At 55.1% G+C, this 24,303-nt stretch overlaps 3 protein-coding genes across 3 annotated transcripts; 2 read left to right on the plus strand and 1 right to left on the minus strand.

The window, feature by feature from the left end:
- Positions 1-3,151: 3,151 nt before the first annotated feature.
- On the plus strand, positions 3,152-4,430 carry BESB_070880 (uncharacterized protein; the record flags this gene model as incomplete). The annotated part of the gene is made up of 2 exons (XM_029365461.1): positions 3,152-3,755; positions 4,351-4,430. 2 exons carry the CDS (start codon positions 3,152-3,154, stop codon positions 4,428-4,430), a joined length of 684 nt encoding a protein of 227 aa, XP_029217945.1.
- Positions 4,431-4,693: 263 nt separating this feature from the next.
- On the plus strand, positions 4,694-14,351 carry BESB_070890 (uncharacterized protein; the record flags this gene model as incomplete). Its single annotated transcript, XM_029365462.1, has 13 exons — positions 4,694-6,529; positions 7,420-7,511; positions 7,984-8,065; positions 8,880-9,222; positions 9,549-9,826; positions 10,188-10,438; positions 10,846-10,885; positions 11,102-11,271; positions 11,602-11,733; positions 12,039-12,120; positions 12,458-12,535; positions 12,803-13,172; positions 13,855-14,351. 13 exons carry the CDS (start codon positions 4,694-4,696, stop codon positions 14,349-14,351), a joined length of 4,251 nt encoding a protein of 1,416 aa, XP_029217946.1.
- A 1,110-nt stretch (positions 14,352-15,461) lies between these two features.
- Positions 15,462-22,706, minus strand: BESB_070900 (uncharacterized protein; the record flags this gene model as incomplete). The annotated part of the gene is made up of 8 exons (XM_029365463.1): positions 15,462-15,572; positions 15,812-15,850; positions 16,269-16,352; positions 16,846-16,911; positions 17,229-17,288; positions 17,729-17,859; positions 18,272-18,824; positions 19,245-22,706. 8 exons carry the CDS (start codon positions 22,704-22,706, stop codon positions 15,462-15,464), a joined length of 4,506 nt encoding a protein of 1,501 aa, XP_029217947.1.
- Between the last annotated feature and the right edge of the window lie 1,597 nt (positions 22,707-24,303).

Consider the following 24,303-nt stretch of genomic DNA (forward strand, 5'->3'; position numbering starts at 1 on the left):
GACCAGAGGCTGCATGTGTCCGCTGGGCAGTACGTAGTAGAATGGACATCTCGGCGCCTCCCGATGCTTGAAAGGACCCAGCTTGCACCGCTAGATTATATGGCGTTGCAGTACACCAGTATACCCCCTCCTGGAACCTTCGAAAGCGAACAGCAATGGACAGATGCAGAACGATTACGGAATTCGACTCCCGGAACTCCTGTAGCTATTCTCACAGAACATTTGGCCACTGGCTAGCTTCCGGACGTGATCGGTCGCAGACAGAGAAGTCACAGATTTGATTGTGGAAGGCGGAGGGCGCAGCAGTCACGGCACACGACCGTGTGAACCCTCCGCACATCAGAGAGTCTAAAGTGTGACTGAGCCCTGGATTGCAAGGAAAAGTTGGGGCCATGATCCGCCGTGGGTCACATTATCCGAAAGCAGTTGTTTCGCCGAGTTTTTTGCTCCGGCTGGTTCCGCAGAAGCCTGTACATGTAGCATGCACGTCTATTGACAGGGTATCATCCGGGCTTCTTTTGCACATTCCGCACGCCCGTGATCCGTAAGAATCACTACTCGCACTCGACCGTGGGTCAGCATGCCTAAGGTATATGGTCCGATTCGGGCGAGAAGACTTGTTCCATTGATATTGTGGTGCTGTAGGCAACCGTTGATGACATTGAAAGCCTGGCGTGCCGGGGGATCTCCCACTATTCCCCCCTAAACAAGAACGATACCATCGACGCTACTGTTTGTACCTTACAGGGGGTCGGACTCTAGTCGTGGATTGCTCTCGTCGACTAGACGGCAGTAGTTATGTGGCGCAGTTAATATGACAGGGAAACATGGGGCCCGCACCGAGGAAATGCACCACAAAAGGGCTGCTGTTGACAACAACGCCAAAAATGTGTAAATTCGCCACGGCTTTCGAGCCGATTTCTAGTCGCCGTGGAAGGAAACAGGCACACAGCGCTTGTATCCAGCTGTCGGGAGACAACAGTGTTTTTCGTGGAAGGGATCCCATGGGAAGATGGGATCACGCGTGAGAGTAAGCTGTCTACTTGGGTGGTTCGACAAGCCAAGTCAACAGGGAACAGTGTCTGAGAGAAAGTGCAGCAGAAAGCTGCATCGAAAGAAATCAGCGGGTGAGGCACGCAAAAAGGCAGAGAATGCTGCACGTCCCTTCTGTTGCGACAACTGCCGATTGTGATATTGCGACCGTGCATTGTTTCCAAGCTGACGAGCACCACTGTGTTTCCAGTTTTTGGTTCTTCAGCGCGCTGGTACTTCAGAGATGGGCTCTTTTTGACCTAGCCCGCTTACATCCTAATCACACGGCAAATACCGTGATTCATTTGGTCCGCCATGAAACGTTTCGTTTACAAAAAAGATACAAGTACAATTTGCCTCGGCCCGAAGAGGCTGAAGGTGGAATACGCCCGCCGGCGAGGAAAGGAGCACATCTCGGCAGCTGTGCCGACAACGAACTGATACACTCTGGCACTGTTATTTACCATAGAACGGAGATGTGCGAACTCATCTTGATGCGCAGACGGAGGGGACATGCAGTGAAGGGTGAGCAGCGTAACGCTAAATGTTGCACGGTCGTAGTGGTGTACGCTGTAGCCAATCTTTTTCTCGCCATCAGCTGCGTAGAAATTATCATCAGCGTTAGCGGGGCTGCGCGTCAAGATTCTGTTGCAGTTGCCGCGACCCGGTGTATGGCGTTAGTCCGACTTGCGGCAGACTCTCCCGGGAAAAAAGTTGATGAGTCGGTTTTATACTGTGGCTGCATATCTAAACAGCGGTGCTGCAGGCCTAAGTGAAAACTCTACTGCTGTAGAAGCGATTCAATGGGTGGTTTTTTGCCTGCCGTCGACGCCTACGGTGGGCCCGTGCGTGTCAATGAACTACTGCGTTTCCACAAGCGCACACTGAATAAACCATAGAAGCTCGAAACAAAGACAAGCCTCTTGACAATGAAAGGGCAGAGAATTGGACGTACATACTCCACGCCTGTGTCAGCGTCACCCCCCATGTGAACTATAGCGGAATGCCAGCTTCTCCAGATCAGAAAGAACAACTCTTGCTGGCGAGTAATTTGCTGCGAAGAACTACCCAGGGCCACAGTCATGTGGTATGAGCCACTAGTCCTTCAAAGGCGGTAGCGTGTCCCCCGAACCGCCAGGGACCGGCGGGGTGTTCTCGTTTTTGGCCCAAAATGTGAATGTGGCATCTCTGCCAGGGGAAAGCTAACGTACATACGCGGTGACAGAGAAGATATCTTGTAAGAAGGAGATCTGCCCGGGGATGTCACGTACTTTCTATCGGTTCGGTTATAGGCGATCAGCGTTACGTAAGTGCATTTTGCGACTGGCAATTGCTGCTGTCTGACAGAACGCTGCGCCCTCCCTGCCCAGAGACAGGTCCCCAAGGGTGGTGTTGCAAAAGGTTCTGCTGGTTTTATGAGCATGTACTTCGCATGCGAGCAGGTTTTTCGTCGGCCCATGGTTGTGAGACGGCACACAAGTTTTGGCGTTCACCTATGATAACGATATGGACGCCTCTCCGGTTTACGTGCCAAACCACCCAGTATCGTCTATTTGGTGACACTCTTGCGAAAACACAATCTTTTCGGAAGGGAGTACAGATTGTGTTCGGCGTGGTTTTCGCTTGAATAGCGCCCGAATTGTGCCCACGCCCATGCAGTCGGTTCCCGCGTGGACGTCTTCTCACCGCAGCCATGGATCTCTCGTCTCCTGCGAGGAATGGTGGCGTGGAGTCGTCCGCAGCACGCTTGAGAAAGAGAGCGGGTCGCGACAGTCAACCGGCGATACACCACCACACATTTCCTTCGGTTACTATTGCGAACGGTTTGCGCCTGGCCGCACTACCTGTTGAATCGTGTTACGTTACCCCTTCGGCGCAGCTATCTCGTGTTCTGCTCCCACTTCGTGAGCGGAATCCACATTTCTGCTGCGTTCTGAAACTGGTCACTCAGAATAAGGCGCGAGAGGAACGAAATCAGGATTGGCAACGGAAGCCTCGGCGTCAGAGTGAAGTGAAACTTCCCCGTGATCCAGAGTTAAACTCTGACACACCGGGATATCAACCATACAAGGACAAAGAGCGCGTATTTTTTGTTGGCTGGGTCGGCGGCTTCCTTACGATGGATGATGAGAACTCCTTGATGGCAGCGATGCTGCAAGCAGCTGGCTCTGAGAAGAGGCGCATCAACTGCCTCGGCGTGCGCGGTTCCCATGCTGCAGAGTCGCACGAAGAAGCACAACCCCTGTTCCTGGGAATCTCCGCAGCTCTTTGCGAATGTTACGGTCTGCAGCCGTGGGATTCTGTGGAACTGTCGTTCATCGATTTTGGAACCGCGCCAGATATGCAACTCGAGCCGTCTCAAACAGAAGGTAGCGCTGTTGCCCCGGTGCAGAGTGTATCGACACAAGCCCTGCCTCCACGGCAACTCACAAGCCTGATGCCTGCCCAAGTAGAATTGCGTTGTGTGACAGCTGCAGACTGGGATCTCGTAGAGCTCCAAGCACAACAGATTGAGGAAAGACTTCTCCTTCAAACGGCTGTTCTCATGCCCGGAATTCCCTTCCCAGTCTGGTTTCATAACGGACAGCAACCTGCCCGACTATGCGTTGTACGGGAAGGCTTTGCAGCGCCGACTGGTTGGAGCCAGCCCAGAGAGCGTACAGACCACAGAGGCCAGGCCGGTGCTGGCAACGCAAAGACTGGCAGCACTGCCTTGCAGAGCGGTGTGCGATTCCCCCGAGAGATTCATCAACAACACGATCATACACCCCCGTCGAGTCCCCCATTCCTGCTTCTAAGTCAGAATACCGAGCTGCACGTGCAGCCCTTTCCAAGCGGTCAAACAAGTGCTGCTCAGATTTCCTCGCACAAGGAAAGTTGGCAGGTGCACGAGTCTAGTTCCAGGGTCGCGCAGAGGAGACGTCAGTTTCAAAATGCCGCTGCGCGTAGCGAGCACACAGAAGAATGGGTACTGGCAGGTGCCGGTGGGGTGACTGTCGCTGGTTTATCCAGCAACGGTCACGTCCCGAACGATCAGGAAACAGGCCAACTGCCTATGCATCTCTTCCTTATGCGAGTTGTGCCATTCCCATCAAAGGAGTCGCGCAATGTTAGAGCTAGCTCGGGGCCAGGGTGGTCACAGGTGACAGACAATGTCCCGCTTGGACATATTTCACCGATGAATGAGATGACAGCGGCATCCCTAGGCAGTCCTCTTGCAGGTGCAGGGACGCATCCTAGGACAACAGCAGCCTTATCACGCAAAAATGCTTGGGATTTTCGATGCCTGTTGCATCCATGTCATGTGGTGGCTTTCAGGCGTCAACAGCCATGGATACATGCATATCTCTGTGGAGAAGGACTTCACCATCGCTCTCTTCATAGTGGAGTTTCCATAGAGGACGCTGCCTTGGATAACGCCGCCTATATCTGGATCTCACCACGACAGTATGGATCTTTCAACGCTAATGCTGCTGGTGATCGGCTGGTTCTGAGAGCTTTCGCTGATTCTCGGATTCCGCCCGGGTACATAGCTGTGCCAGAATTCTTGCGGCGGGTGTACGAACTTCCCATAGCCAGTTGTGTCAGCGTGTGGGCGTGCACCTCGATGCCTATCCTGCCGCCTTCTTTATGCCTCACACCTTTGTGTCTGTTTTCGAGCATGGTGCCAGCTGCATCCGTAAAAGAACCTCGAGCCCACAGCTCGCTGCTGGACGAGGAATATACCGTCCATGATGATCCGATTCACAGGCGTGGTCGGCAGTACATGTCGCACAACACAGGAGATCGAGTTGGCCTCGCAAGTGTGTCATCTTTTCTCCGTACGGCGCAGGGACGCTTGGCTCTGCGGCGTGCTGTGGTTGACACTTTGATTCACCAGACAGGTGGTCAGGAGGCTGCCTCCATTTCTCCTTCCGTGTGCCGCCAGGGCCAATTCGCTAACAAAGAAGCACAGCATTGCTGCCCGTTTGCCTTGTGGGACGGGCTCGTCCTGCCAGTCTCTCTCACCCTCCCTTTTTCGGAAGATGAATGCGAGAGCGAGAGAGTTTGTGCAGATACGGTGGAACAGTGCTCTCGTCGGTACGAAGGAAACACCTCTAACGAGCATCGATCTTCAAGGATCGTGAACACCGCAACTCGCCGCTGTCGCTTTGAAAGTGAGAGACGCTGCCGGCGAGGAGCACCTGAAAGTAAATCAGATCAAGCTACTTCCCGTGGCGTCCTGCCCCGGAAATGTAGACTCCTCAAGCGAGAAGAAGATGACGACAGAGGAACAGCCATCCAAGATTTAGACACTGCACTAGCTGCTAGGCTTCACGATGGCCTGGAAGACCTCTACTCGGCTTCTGGCGACCAGATGAGGGCCGAATGTTCCGGCGACGGCACGAGCCATACACTGGTGAGAACTGCACTACCACATACAACAGGCAACCCCACAGGAAAGACAAACAGTTCAGCGATAGTGGAGGAGTCCTGTGGAAACAAGCTCCAGAGCGCTTACACCCGGCTGTGCAGGGTCGGGCGCGCCGATTCAGCGCCGAGAGAATTTTCTATTTGCGCGCCCGTCGCTCAGGTCGTTGTGGACGAGATCGAAAACCTGTATCCAGTCGGGATCGAAGGCACCATTGATGATATCTTGGAAGACCGGTCACTGGAAATTCCTGAGCACGATGACAGTCCTGGGACGCGTGTAGGAGCGCACCCGCGACAGGAGAGAACATGCCGCCACGATAGGCAGCATGGTGAAAGAATAACGCAGTACGCCGAAGAACATGCTTCAGCTGCTGCATGTGGTTTCGCCGTTCATATTGATGTTATTGTGTCATTCCCACGTGTCCTAGTCTCTTCCAAAGATTCGAACGGACCCAGCAGGCGTCAATCAAACAACGTCACAAGCGTCAGGGAAAGTGGCGTTGTCGACGGAGATATCAATGTGGATCTAGCGGGGAACAATATCTTCCGATTTTGTTCTCCATCTTGTTTGCCCCCTGCTCTCACGGAAGCTTGGACCAATGCCTGGCATCCTCGGTTGAAGCTGCTTTGTGACAGCGGCGTTGCTGCCAGGTACTGTGGCAACGGCCGAGATTATGAATCACTCGCGCCCCCGCAGCACTCAATCATCTCCTCAGTTCGTGGGGAAATGCCTAGCATGCCTTCATCTGCACCGTTGCCGAAGGGGGTAGCTGCACAGGATGGCACAGGCTATGAGAATCCCGGTCCTTCCTTTGTGCTTTGTGACTCGGAGATGCTCCGGAAGCTCCAGAGTAGGGAAGAGCTACTCTACGTTGCGGATCCTGTCGACGTCTATATCGCTTCCTCGGCTCCGGAGGCCGCAGCATTAGCTTGGGACTTGGCGCATACGACCGGGAACTCCGAGTTATCGGCCCGAAAGCAGGCTCGTGTCGACGAGCGTCCAGGTCCCGCAACGGTTTCCGATAGGGGCGTTTCATCGCTCCAGCCGCACTTCACCACTTGCACGAACAACCGCAAGGAAAGCGTACGAGATGGAGACGAGGCTGTAAAGCAACGCTGGCTCGTCGTAAACAGCGAGCGACACGCGCTTGCATTGTCACAGTGGTGGCTCCGTCCACACCATTTGCATACTTGTTCGCTGTTCACTGGGATCACCCCCAAGCCTGGAAATAGGAGGTGGAATGTGCAACGAGAAGCGAGGCAGAAGGGATATCATCTACGGGCGTCGCAGCCAAGACTGGATCATGGGGCCGAGGTCCTGCAGCTTACTGAGCTGGAATGTGTTGAGCATCTGGCTCCAGATGCTGCGCCACAAAGATCATTCGACGCTGACATATGTGGAGCGAGACAATCAGGTCATTTCCACACATGGAAGAGGCATCAGTGGGGAATTTTTCAGTCGGAAGCGGAGGCGCACGGAACCAACTGGGGGCGCGAGACGATGCTGGGGTCACTTGCATCGTCAGTCTTCATCAACCGTCAAGACCCGGTTCTTCTAGACATGCATTCTTTCTCTCTTAACTTCTTTCTCGATGCCAGAGAGTCACTGGCGAGCGCAAGTAAGAGAAAAGGGCATGCCCGAGGACATATTACCAAAAGTAGATGACATCAGTCGTCGCTGTGTACCTCGCGAGTTCTTGACAGTTCGTCGGTGCAGCTAGGACATTCAAAAATTCGTACAGCATGTGGGCTTTCGCACTCATGCCTAAGGTCCGTGGCATACGCTCCGAGTTCCCGCGCCATTGCATCGTATGCTCGTCTTTGAGCCGTCAACCCAGCACGACACCCGGCGCTCTAGCGCGCCTGGTATCGCCCACGCAGAGCTGTACACATGTAGCAGACCGGCCTAGCTCTACTGGGAATCGATGTGCGATGATCCGTTTTGGTCTCCGCGTGGCAGTGCGCACTCTTCAGACTCGGACTGACACAACGGTGTTGCGCGCAATCAACAAGAAAGAATACTCTTGTATGCTCATAAAGCTCGACGCGCCCACGCGCTCTGCCCGGTGTGATACAGTATTGCAGAGGCTAGGAGTTCCGACTGGCACGCCCTCGCTATCCCTTGGTCCCACGGTGATCGACAATGTTCTGAGAAACTTTTCCCTTTTCTCACCACCCTTGCCCTTGCTGGTACGGTAGACTCGTATTTTGCCCTTGCTGGTACGGTAGACTCGTATTCCATTGGCGTCAAATATGTCTGAGCTCTCTACGCTGTTGCAAGTAGGACTGGCACTCCAAACATGTACCACGCCACCGACAGCCCTGCCTACACAGCTCACAAATGCTCGGCTCGCTTCCCCACTGTATTGTGTTGTGCCCTGGAAACCGGAGGTTTCCCATCTGGTGTGCATGTTGTTCTCTAAGATTGAAGCGTAGCTGGGTGAAAGATGCTTCTGTATCTCCTGCATATTATATCAAGTGGTGGTTTGTCGCCAGGGAAGCATGTCCGGCGATATGTGTTTGACCAGTTCTCTGTAGGTTCATGGGCCCAGCGGATCCGGTCGTACATCACTTTGCCGTGCGGTGGGCATGTTTTTGGCGAAGACAACGGGCGTATTTGGTAAGTGGGTCTGTCGACAACCGGTCACCATGAATGAAACAATTGGCAGATCCCTACAGATTACGTGGCTGCATGCTCAGTGTCTGATTCGGAGGTAACTCAAACAGACCACAGTCCATCCTAACAAACGTTCAAATCTCTGCATATGCGGAGCAAGCACACACCGAAAAAGCGAATAGCCAAGGGGCCTGGATTCGCTTCATGCACCCCCGAACTTTTCTGGTGAGAAAATGCTTCTGTACTTCTTTCTCGCGGTGACACCCACACCATTCGTGTGTTTGTCGCAGCTCTACGAGTGAAATGCAAGCTCCTCGCTGCTGAAGCTATCCGTTTCCAAGTGGTCAAGGATTTGTTTGCCCTTGTCGGAATGGCTTGTGCACTACATGCTCCGTCACTCCTAATTCTGGACGATTTGGTCGGTCTGATGATCCGCAAAGCAGCAGGGCCTCAAGTCGTCTACAGCGGTTACTACTAGATGTGTGCCCACGTCTTCAGGACACGGATGTGTAGCAACTGCCACGGTAGTACCGGTGCGCATGGCCGGGGCTGAATCGCAGGTGGAATTCTTCGCGGAACGTTACAGCTTGAAATGAGCATTCGCTCGGTCCGCGGGCGAGCGGACCTGCTGGGGCTCCTTGCGGGTCGGATCTTGGCAGTCCCGTGACGCAGTGACGATAGGCACGCCTGGCCGACTACGCGATGACCGCTTATACGTGGCCCTCAAGAGGGAAACTGGACTGAAACTCTTTGGTAGTGACAAGCCAGAAAGAGAATTTGGTGTTTGTTCTTGCATCCTCGTGTGTGTTCGATGCAGGACGCGCTGTGCGGGGCACCGAATCCAGATCCTTTGGCGGGTCACTCGATGATGAGTGCAAGGAGTTTGCAACTCTCCGAATTTCTCGCAGATTTATTACCGACACTCGCGGCTGACGCCTTCATTAACCATCGGGCTCACACCCGCTGCAAGGCGCTCGCGCCGCAGCCAATTGAAGAACTCGGCTCTATGCAGAGTAATCCCTTCCCGTCACGGACAGACGCCTATCCTCTGCCAGGGCTCGTTGTTGTTGCCACGGCGCTACGCCCGACAACGCTCCATCAGAGCCTGCGAACACCAACGCTTTTTGGCGGGGAGGCTGTACAGCTCAAGAATCCGCAAAGTAAGTCGGTGGGCTTGTAGAACCGTGTGCTCTCGTACTCTGTTAGATTTATGGCTGGCTACAGTTGTTGCCCACCCCCTTGTTAACGTGTCGGTTGGAGCGTTAAGAGTTGACGAAGGTCTCCAGTTTTTGTAATCACAATGGCAATGGATCTCCCATTACCTTAATTATTGCCTGAAAACTCGGTTGCAAAGAGGCCTTTTCAGTAGGGCATTCGAGGAGAGCGGCCTCGTCACTTTTCTTGTACGGCAGTCGAGCCTGCCTCATCACAGCCTTTTCTGCGAAGGTTTTCCGCATTTTCGCAGCGTGTGCCGTACTGTGTGCAGCGTCGCGGGAGCGAGCCGACGTTATACAGCATCTGCTACGGCGTCTTGTGCCGAGGGCGCAGCGATATCACGCCCCCCGGCGCGCAAAGGAAAGGGTTGGGCTTATGATGGGTGCGCACGGCTCCTCCAAACGTGGAACAGCGTTAGAGAGACCGTGGGACATGTTGTCCAGAAACAGATTCTCATGCCGCATGCCCTTGCAAATCCATGAAGAAGTATGGGAGCATGTGACGACGCTTAGCCAGAAGACGGAAGGATTCGGCATCGCAGATTTCAAGGTACTAGTGACGCGGGCGTAACGTCTCCTGAAACACTGGCCAGCAGAAACTAGAATTGCGATCTATTGCAATCGTGAGTGGCAGGGCGGCCAAGGTGCAGCACACTGCACGAAAAGGAATAGTGACGGCAAACACATGAGCTTCGCGCGGTAGTGCCGTGACACGCGCGTGTGCGCCAGCAGGTCAATGACGGACACAGTCTGTAGGCGTCTCTGCAGGGATCTTAGGTGGATAGGCGTCTGGCGTCTGTCTACAGATCGGTTCTGTATGACGGGAAGGCTTTGAAAGGCACGACGCAGCCAGTGTTTGCATACGTGAGTCTTACTGCAAAGGCCACACGCCTGGTGTTTGCCTCACGCAGGCGCTCATTGAACAGGCAGCTGCAGAAGCTCGATATGGTCTTAATCCCGAGTCTGACTGGCATGTTTCCCATTCGGGTGCTTCTCCTCCTTCCGGCGTCCGACACCGTGACTTGCTTACCGTCCAAGTGCAGCAACCACCGTATCGAAGAGGCGGAGCAGCTTCCCATGGTGTGGTCCTCTGCAGGGCGCATTTCGACCATGCCTTACGCGAGTTTGTCCCTCGTGCACTGCACAGCCATGATTTCTTAAAGTAGGTGTGCCATGCTCCGGGGTGACTGGCGAAGCCACCTAATGCTCGTCAAAATATGTGGGCGAATCTAGGTCAGCGAGGAACGTCTTCCAACACTTGTTTGAAGGGTCCCGTTCATACCTCCAGACCGCCAAAATCACAAGGGGTGAAGTCCGCCTGCCTGTGACGACAGACATCGCAGCCTCCACAATTACCGCAGGCCTGGATTCAGCTGCAGTTACGCGGAGGAGAGGTTTTCAGAGTGTTGCGCTGAGGCTCTGCGAGCGTTTAGCTGTAGTGTGCTACAGTAGCTCCACAAGTAGGATCCTCAGTAGGGGCGGGTGAGTCTCAAATGGGGACAACTGGGCTTGCCGTTGATATAATACTGCTATAGATAAAGCAGCGTGATGTCGCTCCTTGTTTCTCAGGGCAAATCTGACGCTGCGCGATGTTGGAGGCCTGGAGAAGGTACGCTCCTCTTGCAGACGCACAACCAAATATGCGGCCTCGATGCTCGAGTTCCGCTGTTTGAAGCTGCCTTGGCATCGCAAACTCAACCGTCAGTCGTCGACAGCATGCTCAGAAGGGGAGGGAAACAGCCACCAGTTAATCGCCCTGTTCTCTTTTTTCGTGGTACATTACCTAGCGCCGTCACGGTCTCCACCTTTTCTCCCGGCTCCGCAGGTGAAAGAAGACCTTCGGGATATGCTGACGATGGAAAGCAGATTTGGACACTTGATGCGGCGAGCTGGAGTCTCTGTTCACCGTGGAGTTCTCCTCATTGGTCCTCCAGGATGCGGCAAATCACTGCTGGCGAAGGCGGCTGTGGGCGACCTAGAAATGCGGTGCCTGGAGTGAGTAGTGTCTTCAGTGACGCGCTAGTGCAGGGGCAGTCAGCCTTCAGTGCCGACAGCGCTGCACATCGTTCGGTGTGTAGTACCCCCGAAAGGTGTGATGCTCACGTTGTAAATGACGTGGCGCTCGACTGAGCTGCTGCCACTAGATTTAACGTAGCTTATCAGATTTGAAAACGTGCAAGACGTCCTTGCCTTCCGCCTACAGGCATCGAGGGCACGTCCCACCTGGTTCCTCTCACCGTTCTGTGAAGCTGTCAGATTCTCCATGTTGCCAGATGCGCGTGGATCGTTTCAGTCGTTCGATATATATACCTTGGATGTGGTCAGGGTGAAAGGGCCGGAACTGTTGAACAAATATATAGGCTCAAGCGAGGCGGCAGTCCGCGGAGTGTTCAACAAGGCTCAGCAAGCGAAACCGTGCGTCGTCCTTTTCGACGAAATAGATTCTCTGGCACCAAAGTAAGAAAGTGTGGCATGCGTAGCGAACGTCACGTTGCCAGTGGTCTCATCGTGACAAAACTGCGGTGGATGATGTAGACAGTCGGATGACCCACTAGCAAGCTTCATCTGCTCTGGGCTCATTGGGTACCATTTGCGGATGCCGATGGTCCGTTTCCTGCTCGGACTCAGACATGCTACCAGCACTTCTTCCCATCCAGTCAGTGCTGCCTGTCGTAAATGGGCCAACTGTTGTGTCTTTGTGCATGCTGCTTTCCTGAATTGTTTCGTGGCGTGCTATGCGTGCGGGATTCTCTGCCACGTAGACGCGGAGGAGATAGCACTGGGGTTACTGACCGCGTCGTGAACCAGCTCCTATGCTACTTGGACGGAGTGGAAGAGCGTCAAGTGAGGCCTACACGGTATAGAAATGCTTGTAGCAGCTTTGGTGCTGCTACAAGCATTTCTATACCGAACAAACGAGGGATATTTATGCTGCTGGCAATGCCATGTTGCTGTTTCTTTTGCCAGAGAACCTCGCAATCGAGATGCAGGCAAAGGTGAATGTCAGCGATACTGCTGTTTACTATGCTGCCTCTAAAAGCGGGCTTGCGCCAGCTCTTGTTCTGTAGGGATGCTAACTTATTTGACGGCACAGACAGGCGGCTGCTCATCCCTGAACTGAGCTCCTCAAAGGCGGCTGCTCCAGTGTGGACGCGCTTCGACACGTGTGTGCTCGATTCAGGGTGTCTATGTGATTGCTACAACTTCCCGCCCCGATCTTCTCGATCCTGCTCTTTTGCGTCCGGGTCGCCTAGAAAAGGCAAGCACTGAACCGTTCAGGGCGCAGCATGCCTGTGCGGCAGCGCTGGTTGCTGAAAACACATTCGGGAGACGACGAGCAGATACAGATTGCCTGTGGTCACCTGTGAACTCGCACGTCGTCCGGGTAGGGAACGGTGCAAGCAATGTGGTCGTGACTGTGAATCACTGTTGAGGACACATACTAAGACGACGTAGTCAAGGGGCGCATGCCCTCTCCAAACACTGCTCTGGCCTTGCAACCTTTCCTGCTTTGTTTTTTTCGTAGGTTTGCTACTGTGGTCTGCCCACTTCCTCGAACCAGCGGCTCCAGATTCTGGAGGCCTGCGCAAAGAAAACAGGCACCGCCAACGATGTGTCTCTACCGGATGCCGAGAAAGCCATACCATGGGATTTCGCACCAGCAGATATTCATGCTGCTGTAAAATCTGCCCAGCTCATGGCTGTGCACGAGCGCCTTGATATTGCATCCAGACCTCCGCCCTCAGTCTGCACATCTCGCGTACCTCTGACGGTATCGCCCTCCCGTCCCCAATCGCTTGACGCCGCAAGCGAGTGTGGGAACAAGATGCCTTGCGAAGGTGACGAGGAACTGTGTAGTGCCGCACAGATGCAACGGAAGCCGAGCGGAATGAGGGGTGCGCCACCCGTGAGAGTATTAGTTGGCCAGCGTCATCTCCTTGCCGCCATTCAAGCCACGAAGCCCTCAATGACGCCACAGGTGAGCAAGGAAGTTGATTTACGAACGCCAAGAAAGTAGACTGATCGGTTGCACGGAGCACAGAACGCGTGTCTCGTTGATCTGTCGTGGCCCACATATGTCCCTCTCCGTTCCTCACCTTTCCGGGCCCGCATACAGGAAATTCACCGCTACCACCGTCTCTACGCGCCGTTCTTACCTCCAACGTATATCAGTGATATTCAAGTACTGGAGTCCATCCTATGGGCCTCCCGTGGGCGGGCCTCTCGCCCGCCTTCGGTGCAACCGGAAGCGAGCACTACGCGCCCGTCAACGGCAACGCTCATTCGACAGTTGGTGCCACAAATTCCGCAAACGTTTCACTCGCGACGAACCGACACTCGTACGCGTCGGTGCCGGTCTGTTCCTTGTTCCCTCTGGGGAAGCCAGCGACGCCCTGCGAAGGATGACGTGCTGCCCGGATCTCAGGCAACCGGGAAGAGTTCTTCAGGTCGGTTCAGTCGCCCATCCCTTACCGCTGCCAGCATCTGTCAGCGGGACTCTCACAGGAGCTTGGTCCTGCACATAGGGTGAGGAGTTCACGTTTCAGGGGTACTCTTGTGTTGCGTGTCTCTTTGCAGCGCGCTCTCTATCGCACCAATGTCGGATGATTTGTCACAGAGAAGACACTGAAGAGGAGGGCAATCGCGAACGGGTCTCCTATGCACCTCGAAGGAGACGTTCGAGCGGCGTGATATCGATGTCGGCAGGCGGAGGCTCCCTGGGTGTGCTGCATCCAGAGGGAAAGATTGAAGATACCTGTAGCGCCGGCGAATCGAGTGGGAAGAATTCAGAGAATGTAGACAGTCCCTCGAGCACGTCCCTCACTCCTACAGGTCCTTGCCGCGTCTCAGAGGCTGCCACAGCCTGGAGGACCGCGTTCGGACGCGGGGAGGTGATACTGTCTGCGCGAAAGGCATCAGGTGGCGCGGCTGAACAGTCTGCTGAGGGCGGACTTGTAGAAGCTGCAGTATATTTGAGTGCAGTAGGCGATACTCAGCAAAATACGAGCACAAAGCAGCGGACGAGGCGGCGAAGGCGTCACAGAACGGGTTCGCCAAGAGTAGCACTCGCTTGATTCACTCTGTGTAAGGGTACACTCAGATCTTGACAGACAGCAGATGGAATGTTGACATGCGTGGCCGTAGTATGGGCAACAAAAGTGCGCCGAATACACGTTGGCGCCTGCTTCCATGACTGTACTGATGCTTGTCCGGAAAGGGGATACGACGAGAGCGCGCCCGCCGTTGCATACCGTACTCGGATGTGGCTGGCCGCGGGGCACCGTCAACTCGTCAGGCTCCATTTGGAGTTTCCTGTTCCTCTGTGCAGCTCCACGCAACCGCCTGACGTCCCATGAAATTGCGCGGGCGATCGCTTGAAACTGGAAGCCATATAATTCGATCGCATTTTTATTCAAGTCTGCGTTGGCTGTCTGGGTACAAATATAAGTTTAAGTACATTCAAATGCATATTGCTAGCCAAGACGAAACCGACATACAGGAGCCCTGGATGAGACCAAGTTTGGCAGGGGTGCGCGACTCAGTTCACCGATTACGGGTTTTCCAGCTGAGCACAGCAGGTGGGAGCTTTCGCTTCACGTCTTCACAGCAGCGCTTTTGCTACCGATGCAGCCGCGTTCCACGCCTTCTGGACTCGCAGGTCTCTCGCGCGCATATCGCAGAGAATAAGTTTTACGTTAGAGCAACGCCGAATTTCATTTATCAGCTTGGATCATAAAGGCGTGGGTATGCGGTATTCCTGCTCTGGTTGTGTGAGGCTCGTCTTTTTTCTGCGTAGACGAGGAGAAGACTTTTTCACACGGGGGTCTTATCTCTCTTCTGTTTTGAAAAGTATACGTAGGCGGACTTTGTATTCAACACGTTCGACAGCATCTGTCAAAATAGTCGCATTTCTCGCTTTTACAAGGTCGAGCTGTAAAGTCGCGAGGTGGCATTAGAATCACCACCAGTTCCGTTAGTCTCTCTCACTTCACCGGCTCCGGATCATGATGCACATGTTCGGGCACGTGTGCCAAATCTCGTGAGTTGCTATGCTCTCTTCGGACCCGCAATACTCGATCTGTCTTGAAGCTTTCGTCCTCAGTCACTGGCCCACGACATCGGCAGATGTGGGTATTTTCGGCTTCACCGGAGTTCGTCAGCGCGAAACTCGCGTCCCCGGTTTCTCAGGGTCTCGATAGCATTACAGATATTTCCTCCTCGAGCGTGGCTAGACTTCGAAGATATGGAGAAAGACCTTCGACCAAACTCACCTTCATATTCCCCCTAATGTGCTCCTGAAGCAAACAGAGAGATAAGAATAGTGAAGCGCACTGTCCACTACCGGGGGGCGAGTCCCGTAGCTCCTCAAGTATTTCCAGCTGGACCCCTATCTTCCACATGATTGTTCGGACCTCATCAGATCAATCCAGCGCGTCCTACTTGTGCGTGTCCCTTCAGTTCTTGTTGCGTGCTCGCCAGCTCACATCAGCAGCTGTTTGTGTCGTTTTGTCCGCCGAGGCGACGGGTAACTTACCTTGACGTTAGCCTCTTGTAATTCGGTGTAAAGGTCGTCCTATGAGGGAGCAACAGGAAGGCCACAGCTAGAACAGAAACAGTGTTTCGCGTTTCACATGCCACTGAAGCGTTACGGTTGACAGGATACCGGTGGGTCTCCCGGAGATATAAGCCGGGCGCTGCGGCTAAGCCTGCGCATGCAGAACTGTAAGATGCCGGCATCGCAGAGACGAAATGCATGAGGCCCTCTCGCATGGGCACATGAATCCTGTAATCAATGTGGTGGTTCAGGGGCATGCGCAAATGCCCTTCCCGAAGAGTCACGGCCTCCTGCCTGGACCCGGTGATCAACCGTTTTTGCCAACCACTTGACCCCTGGCATTGTAGTGGGTTCCACGAGGGGTGATCGAACACATCAGGACAGAGATCACGACAATTTTCTTCGCGTGATATAGCTATAAGGCGTAGTAGCTCACTGGAATACTCGACGCGCGCTTTCGAAGGTTCTCGTAAATCTCTTCCGCCCTATGCAAAATGCAATCGAGAAGAGCCTCTGCTCCCTGATAGTGCATACTCACAAGACAAAGCCGTATTCTGAAAACGTGTAAAGTGCCATGCATGCATATACCTCGACCGCTGTGTGCGAGAACGCGCCGACAAGCTTGTGGATGATCCACACTGATCGCGGTGGTTCGCCGGAATCAGATAGCGATAACCAGTACTCTGCAGTGCAGCTGCCTGAGAGCGCTACGCTTCCATATAAGCGCCTGACAGCCGCATCTGCTGCGGCGCACTGGACGGGTGCGGCTGTTGGGAGCAGCGACAGCCATGAGATCCAGCGAGTGCTTCAACGGTTCCAACCGCTCTCGCAGTCCACCACGAAATGAAAACCAAAACCAGTTCTTTTTGCGCCTTATCTACCTCTCGTTACTATCTTGCAAGTCTTAAGCAAGATGGGCATGCTCTATTTACAGCTGCGAGTCAATATACTATGCGGCGATATGATGCCAAAGGGAAAGAACGCAGCAACAGAGGCTGGAGCAAACGGCTAACCAGCGCATGCAACAGATCGTAGCCGGCCGAGAGACGGCGGAGAGCCTCGCTGAGCTTCAGAAGGTCCTGCAAGGAAAACAGGAGTGCACGCTCAGGCACGTGAACCAGTGCATGCTCACACGTGAATAAACGAATGAGCGGCCACTGCGCTGGCTGAATTCAGAAAAACGCCTAGCTACACGAAATGAAGTAGCCACATGAGAGACCGTCTGAGCCTTGTCACCAATAAGCTTCCGTTGTTCTCGCAACGGAAGCTTCGCGGAAGAACACGCCAAGGGAGCGCCACACAGAACAGCACTAATCTATGCCGCGAGGAGTCGACAGAGTGATCAGGGGGAGAGCCGCTGATACGGTCCCCTCCAGAGCGTATCACTTCGACTGACAGCAAAGTGAAGTTCGGCGCGGTGCGCGTGAAGTGACAGGACGAGGAAGTCGAAGAGTGCCTGCAAAGCGGACCAGAGAAAGAATCCAAGCAGGTAGTCAGAATGGGGAACATCAATGAGTAGAGTGGCGGCGGCGCCTGGGTGAAGATGTGGGTACGTTTTTCCGTATTCCACGTCGCAAGGCGGCAGGAGCATTCCGAATGGCCCCGAAGCAGGTCGCACCACAGCCGATAAATCGCAAGGGCTGCAGGGAATTGCGCTCACCGCCCAGACCCTGAGCACGGCTGGTTCGCCGTACAAGAAGCAGCGACGCTGCCCATACTCGAGTTGCACTGCATTGTTCTGCAAGAGAGCGTGACCGAGAGTTACAAGTGCTACACCATACGCCTGCCTGCAGTGCATGTGCTCACAGTCGGCTCATGGTTCAACGACGAGGAAGACGGCTGCGGCAAAGGAGATTCGCAAGGCAGCACGCGGAACACAGAGGCACGGTGTCTCACCTGCATGGATATCACGCCCCATTCTCCTGCGAGAAGAGCAAGGTTCATTGCAGGCTGCAGTGGGAGGTCCACGCGAGCCTGCGCGTCCGCGTCACCGTCGATATACCGTTCCCGAATTTCGGCGAACACCGCTGCACGCGACACAGAAGGTCAGGTTGACACGAAGCAGGTTCCTGCAAGTCAAGCTTATATCGCCTGAAAAGCGCGCGGCTGCACCAACAGCGAAGCATTACGCAGCGTGTAGCAGCTGTAGCTGGCGCGTGCGGCGCGTGTGATAAACTTTGCGCACCGACAGCACCCCACATGTCCACGAGAGCTAAGCCAGCCGCGTGTGGCTGTCACCATACACTGGCGAATCGGTAGGTTGTGGATATCCTCATTTCCTTGGGAGTCCTTACAGACGAAAAGAGTGCCCGCGGGTCGCACCATGTATACATGCATTTATCTGTACATATATGTGTTTCCATGCATGCAGGAGCCCCGTCCAGGTAGACACGTTGTCGGCAACGCGGCCACTCGGCGACTTCTTCCGTCAACACCTACTGGCGACAAGTTCTTCAGCAACCCCAGACTCCACGCCTCCAAGCCAGAAGGCATTGGAGACAAGGCGATCTGCGAACGCTGACAGTTCTCCGTTGGTCATGTTACGTGGATGTGCCATCAGCACGCGAAGAAGACACTCCAAGAACTCCTTGTCTCGACCTGCACCACCTCCGTCCTGTGTTCCTCTGTTTGCTTCCTGCCTATATGTTGCATGGCCTCCGCCTTCACCAGTCAACACGTCGGGTGCGCCGAACGTGTCTTCTCCTCCACCTTGCAGACGACGAGGCTGGATTGTGCCCGTAACTCGGGCTCTGCCATACAAACGAAGAGCTTGGTCCAGGTAGCTGAGAGAGAGGAATGGGAGAACAGAGCGAAGAGTGGGTAGAGCTGCGCTCCACAGCTCTTTGCTGAAAGCTCCCGCCTGCAGAGGCAGAATCGGGCACAGAACGAAGGAAACGAAGACGTGCAGCTTGACGCGAAAGCAGCGCAGCCAGTCTTCCTCAAGGCGTTTCTTGATTGTCACCGCCGGCAACGAAGCATCACCCCAGAGCAGCTGCAGTGCGCAGATATGCACCCGGCGAGAAAACGACCCGCCTACAGGACAAGAAGCGAATCCACGCAGTCATCAAACGGCACTGCGGGGTGATTCAACCTGATGCGTGTCAGGGACACCGATTAGAGCGCTAATTACACCTGTAGCATCGGAAAAAAAGGACAGGAAAATTCACCTGGCAAACAATTGGACTTGCAGTGCCGCAGGCTTCCTCCCCGAGAGACAGACCGAGAGCAGCGCACGCAGTTGGACGCCCTCTTATCAACTCATCTGAAAGAATCCTTATTGCTGACGTGAACAGACGAAACTGGTCAGACTGTTAAAGTGCGCCCTAGGCTCACGACGCGTCAGAGGGATCTGGACTCTACCGTGGAAAGGCGCCTAGCGCTTCGCCGTTGGTCACAGATCGCTTGTCCTCACCTCCGAGAAGGTTGCTAGCGTCTCCAGCAGGGCTTGCGCCACCGATATCCGACAACGTTTTAAGTGGTCATGAGCGCAGGCCTCTCCTGACCTTCCCCTCGCTCCGTGTGAGCAATGACTGGTTCCTTCTCCGCCGCAGTCGCGCAGGAGGCCAAACGCCGCCCGAGTCAGAGGTGACAGAACTCTCTCATCGTCCGCGGACCCCGCTTTCAAGGTGCCTGCTAGGGCTTTAGCAATATATCGGATATGGGTGGCCTTCTCCAAGAAATCTACAACCTCCCTCGTTTCGCCGTGTCTGTTTCCGTCCCCTGGCACGCCGCAGCCGCCGCCTTCGCGGTCCTCCGTCCCCGCGCCTCTCCCACTTCGTGCGCCCTCGCTCTTTATTCCGTCTCGTTCGCCGCATTGCTGTCTCTCACTAAGCGTGGAACACGGAGAACCAGACAGCAGGAGGTGTTGGGGGCCTTGAGGTGTCTCTGACGCTCCAGCGGCTCCGCGAATCTCTCGTCGCTCCTCCAGCGACATTGTCTGCGCCCATGCGCGCCCGAGGGAGCGAAGGAACGTCTCGCAGAGAAAGGCCGGACGTTTCAAGTCTTGCGCACATACACGCGACTCCTCCTCATATTGGAGAAACGAGGGAAGAGTGCCCAGAACGTTCTCCACCGCAGACGAGAGAGATCGCGCTTGCGTGAACCGGAGAGGATCTTTTTCGATGCAGGCCACCGAGCGAGTCCCCGCGGGCGACGCCATGCTAGACGAGAGACTCGAGGCCTCTCGGAACAGGTTCTCGTTCCTGCGGTTCACCTTTCGACTTTCTGTCTGCCTCGATTCGCTTTCCGTCGCTTCCGCCGCTCCAGCACCCAGCCGGTGGCCCCGCTCCTGTCTGCGCTTCCCTTCGTCGCATCTTTCTGCGCGCCCATTTTCCTTGGTTTCGCCTTCAGTTTTCTGTCGCGCCTCCGGCGCCTCACTCCTTGCCACTTTGTCGCGTCGACCCTCGTGTCCCCCGTCCTGCTGCATCGGCAGCGCTTCGTATTCATCGAGACAAGCAGAAAGCAGAACCCCGAGGCGAGACGCGGCACGGGAGAGGAAGGTGCGCGAGAGAGGACGGAGGCCTGTTGTACGGACGGCACCAAGAGACATGACGAGCTCGCAAATTTGTTGGAGCGAAAATGACGGCAGTTGAAGCAGTGCGAGAATTTCCACGTTACGGAGCACCATATCCAGATCTAGAGCCAGGCGAGAGAGTCTCAAGGCTTTAGCCAAAGCAACCAGGTCCTCAGGAAGCAGTTCAAAACACAAGGATATTCGACAAACTGTTTCTCCCTGCACAGGTCCTTCGCTTGCAGCCGCGTCACCGTCGCCCGCGGCTTCAGTTTCGCGGTCCCCGTTCCCTGCTAAACTGAGGGGCTCTCGCGCCCGGGTGCCTGTATCTCTCTGCGCCTCTTGATCGACCCTATCCTCTTCTCGCTTCCTATCGAAGAGCGCAATCTGAGAAGCCACAGCTTGGACGTCTTCTTGCAGCCGTAGATCCAGAGCGGCAAGGAGCCTCGCATACCGTGGATCGTCCTTCAGGTCCTCTCCGCGAACGCTGGTCAGCTGACACACACGGATGAATATCCTCGCGATTGCGCGCAGTGGGAAGGAAGCTATGCTCGCGTCGACGGCAGAAAGAAGTGCCGCGGCCGAGCGGGCCGCTTCGAGAGACTGCTCGAGCCGCTCCTCCTCTCCCCCTGCCGTCTGTGCTTTTCCGTTCATCCCTGCTGACTTTCGTCCAGCGTCTCCTCGCGAGTCGTCCTGCGCCGTCGACCCTTCAGACGAAGAGGGAGCTGGGAGGACAGACGCAGGGCCGAAGGGAAGAAGCGGAGAGGCTGGAAAGACCGGCGCGCGAGGAGAGGAGAGCAGGGGACGCCTAGAGACAGGCGCAGAGCGAGGGGCGCGAGCCGCGAAGGCCTCGCGCGCGGCAGACACCGGTTCGGTGTTTCTCCGCGCGCCCGGTTGAGCATCGGCTTGCGTGCCAGACAGCACTCTCGACGAAAGCGACGCCGGCCGTCCGTGGCACGAGGACTCAGCTGGCTCGTCCTTCGTGTCACGGCGCTCGAGTCGCCCATCGTGTCCCCCGGGCTTCAATATCGCAGCCGCTGCGTCTGTCTGCCCGCCACCCGTACTCGGCAGACCATATTCCAGTGCCTCTGGCTTGCGAGGGACCCGCCCAAGGCAGTTCGAGCGCATCTCGCGATTGGCCTCTTCAGCCACCTGCTTAAGCACTCCATCGTACTCGTGTTTCGCCAGCTCGTCAAATCTTTCAGCAACTTCGTACAGACTTCTCCGCCTTACCTGCGGCTCTCCAAAGATGTCGCAGGTCTTCAGAGCCGAGGACTGCCAAGCCGCTGTCGCGTGCAAGATCGCGAGCGCAGACGCGCGCGGCGGAGAGACAAGCGGAGACAGGATGGAGGGCGCAGGAGCCAAGCGGGAATCCGAGTGAAGTGACCGCCCGCAAGTTGAATAGGAGACCCACGAACACGAGGCGGAAGGGAGAGGAGACGGCCGACCAGACCAAAAACACGAAGGGGACGCCGCAAACGATGCCGGTGCGGACGAGGGCACGGCGCGAAGATCTCGTCGACCTGAAGATGAGAACGAAGAGCCGCCGAGGAGCTCAGCAGACGCACCCGACGGACGGGACAGGCACGTGGGCGAGTACGCACGCAGACGGCGGCAGTGACAGCGTTGCGTCTTGCGACTGGGAGCAAAATGAGCGGGCAGCGGGATGCACCGAGCTCCGCAGTCCTCTCTGGCACAGGAAGCCCTCGAAGTCGAAAGCTCGAGAAGCGAGCGAAGACGACTCCCTCCCCCGGGTTCACTGGCGGGTGTACGCGTCCTCCTACCCCTTGCTCGAGAAGGAGACCGCAGACGAGAGCGAACGCTTCCTTCTCTCCAGGAACGCCAGCTGGGGTCCTGGCGCCTCGGGAAGCGGGACGCGCAAGTGCAGACTGCTCTCCTTCCGCCTTCTGTCGCGGCACATGCGTCGCTCCAGCCCCCTGCACAAGTCGACGAACGGGGCAAGGCGGGATGCTCACTTGAAAATCTCTCCCTTCCCCTCGAACCCTCAACGAAACTCGTTTCCCTCTCTCCATCCTTTGAACTCTCGCGGGCAGGAGACCAGTGAATGCGTGCCAGCACGTCGTTGTTTGATTGAAGGAAGCGCGCCTTGCAGTCGACTGAAAAGTTGCCAGTCCCACGACCCGAGCAGGACATCGTCAGAGCGGAGGACCGGGCAGAAGAAAGCCAGGAAGACCGAGGTGGACAAGCGGAAAAAGAAATCGAGAACAAGTCGAAGTTGCGCGCCGTCGTCGAGCGTCTCTCGAAAGCCTCGCCAGCGATGGCGTGCAACAGCAACATGAAGCAAAACAAATGAAACAGCCGACTGAACGGAGGAAGAAGACAAAGGCAACGGACAACAACCATTTTTCTCTAATATCATCGTCAGCTGACATCCCCATAGGTCAGGTCGTTCGGTTGGACGGAGAGACAGAGAGCGCGTGAAGAGGAAAGTGACAAAGCAGACACCGCATCGCACATCCCAGTAGTCGGTGAAACTTATGCAGACAACAGAAGGAACACATGAGAACGATAGGACGGAAACACGACGGCCGTCTCTAGTGTAGAAAGGGTACAAAGGAATGAATAAGTTTTTACCGACGGAAGCGGAAGCAGAGGGCGAGTTTGAGACACAGAGATTGAGATACGCACCCAACTCAACACTAGAAGCCAAGTGTATCATTACGGCAAGACGGCAATCCCGCCGCTTGGGTTGTGGTAGGTGACGCACAGTAGGAACCGGGGAAGTAAGAGAAAGGTTTTTTCCGGTGAGCGTTGAGGCACCGTTTCTACGCCTCTAAGGCTTAATATTATCCTGCTTTCTTTCGAGGTCCTGGCTAACCATACTAGCAAGACGTCCAACGCATGCACATGCATCGATTGCGTCGGTTCAGGCCCCCCTCGATATAATCGGTGTCCTTGACCAGCGTTGATGACTATTGTTAAATTTCCAGCACGAAAAGCAGCAAGTAAAGAACTAAGCTCTCTCAAGTTTCTGAACCTTTCTCTGCTATCTGGAAACGTTCTCAGGGGAAGTAGTCGGATGGCGGAACAATATGTAGCAGGGAAGGGGATATAACTGTTCAAACACCCCATTGAAACGTCCTTGATTGTGTATACACGAGTTTCCGCTCTGGCTCTGTACGACTTGCAAGCGAGTTGAAGTAGGTCGCATCCAGAACTCACTGCAGTTTGGTTAAGCGTGAGGGTCGTCCTAACTGTGGCAGACTTCCACCATTCAACTGTTCACGAGAAAATCTGTGCGGAACGAGACGAAACGGTCGATTTCTGGGCAGCCTGAGCTCCTTCTCGTCTGCCTTGCGCACCCTTTTTCCCATCGTCTTCAGACCTTCGCGTTCTGTGCCATGCCTATCTCCTCCCAATCGCCCTTGTCCGGTGGAACACCATCCTCTCGAGCGATATCTTAAACGGCCGCTCCCCCTTCCTCGTTTTCCTCTGCACTATTAACGAAAACTAATATTGTTTCATGAGCGCCACCCGTGCTCACCGTCCGCGCATGCGACGTGACGTGCGTGCGACACAACTACCAGTGCATAATTTCCGCCTACGGTAGGTGCTACGTCCTGGCTTACCGGTGGAGACTCACTTGTTTTCCAGTCCCGCGCAGCGAACATGTGCAGTGACGCTCCCACTGGCAGCTGCACACCATTTGGTATTTACTAATTCCGTGTGAGGGGAATATGGATATTCGGCCCGTAGTCCTCCGCTGTGGTGTCCGCTTTCACATACGCATTATCAGTGCTATCTTCACTAAGTACAGCCTCCACACCTTGAAGCCGGATCGCGAGGAAAATCGACAAGTCAATCTGCAACGCTTCCCCTTCTCTGAACCATCTTCACAACGGATTACGGCTTCGCCTGGACTGAATCACCAGGAATCCACTACTTCGCGCCGACCTCTCTCTACATCAATTCGTGTGCGACAGACGACTATCAACTGCAC

Source organism: Besnoitia besnoiti, assembly GCF_002563875.1.
Source record: "Besnoitia besnoiti strain Bb-Ger1 chromosome Unknown contig00007, whole genome shotgun sequence".
NCBI lineage: Eukaryota > Apicomplexa > Conoidasida > Eucoccidiorida > Sarcocystidae > Besnoitia > Besnoitia besnoiti.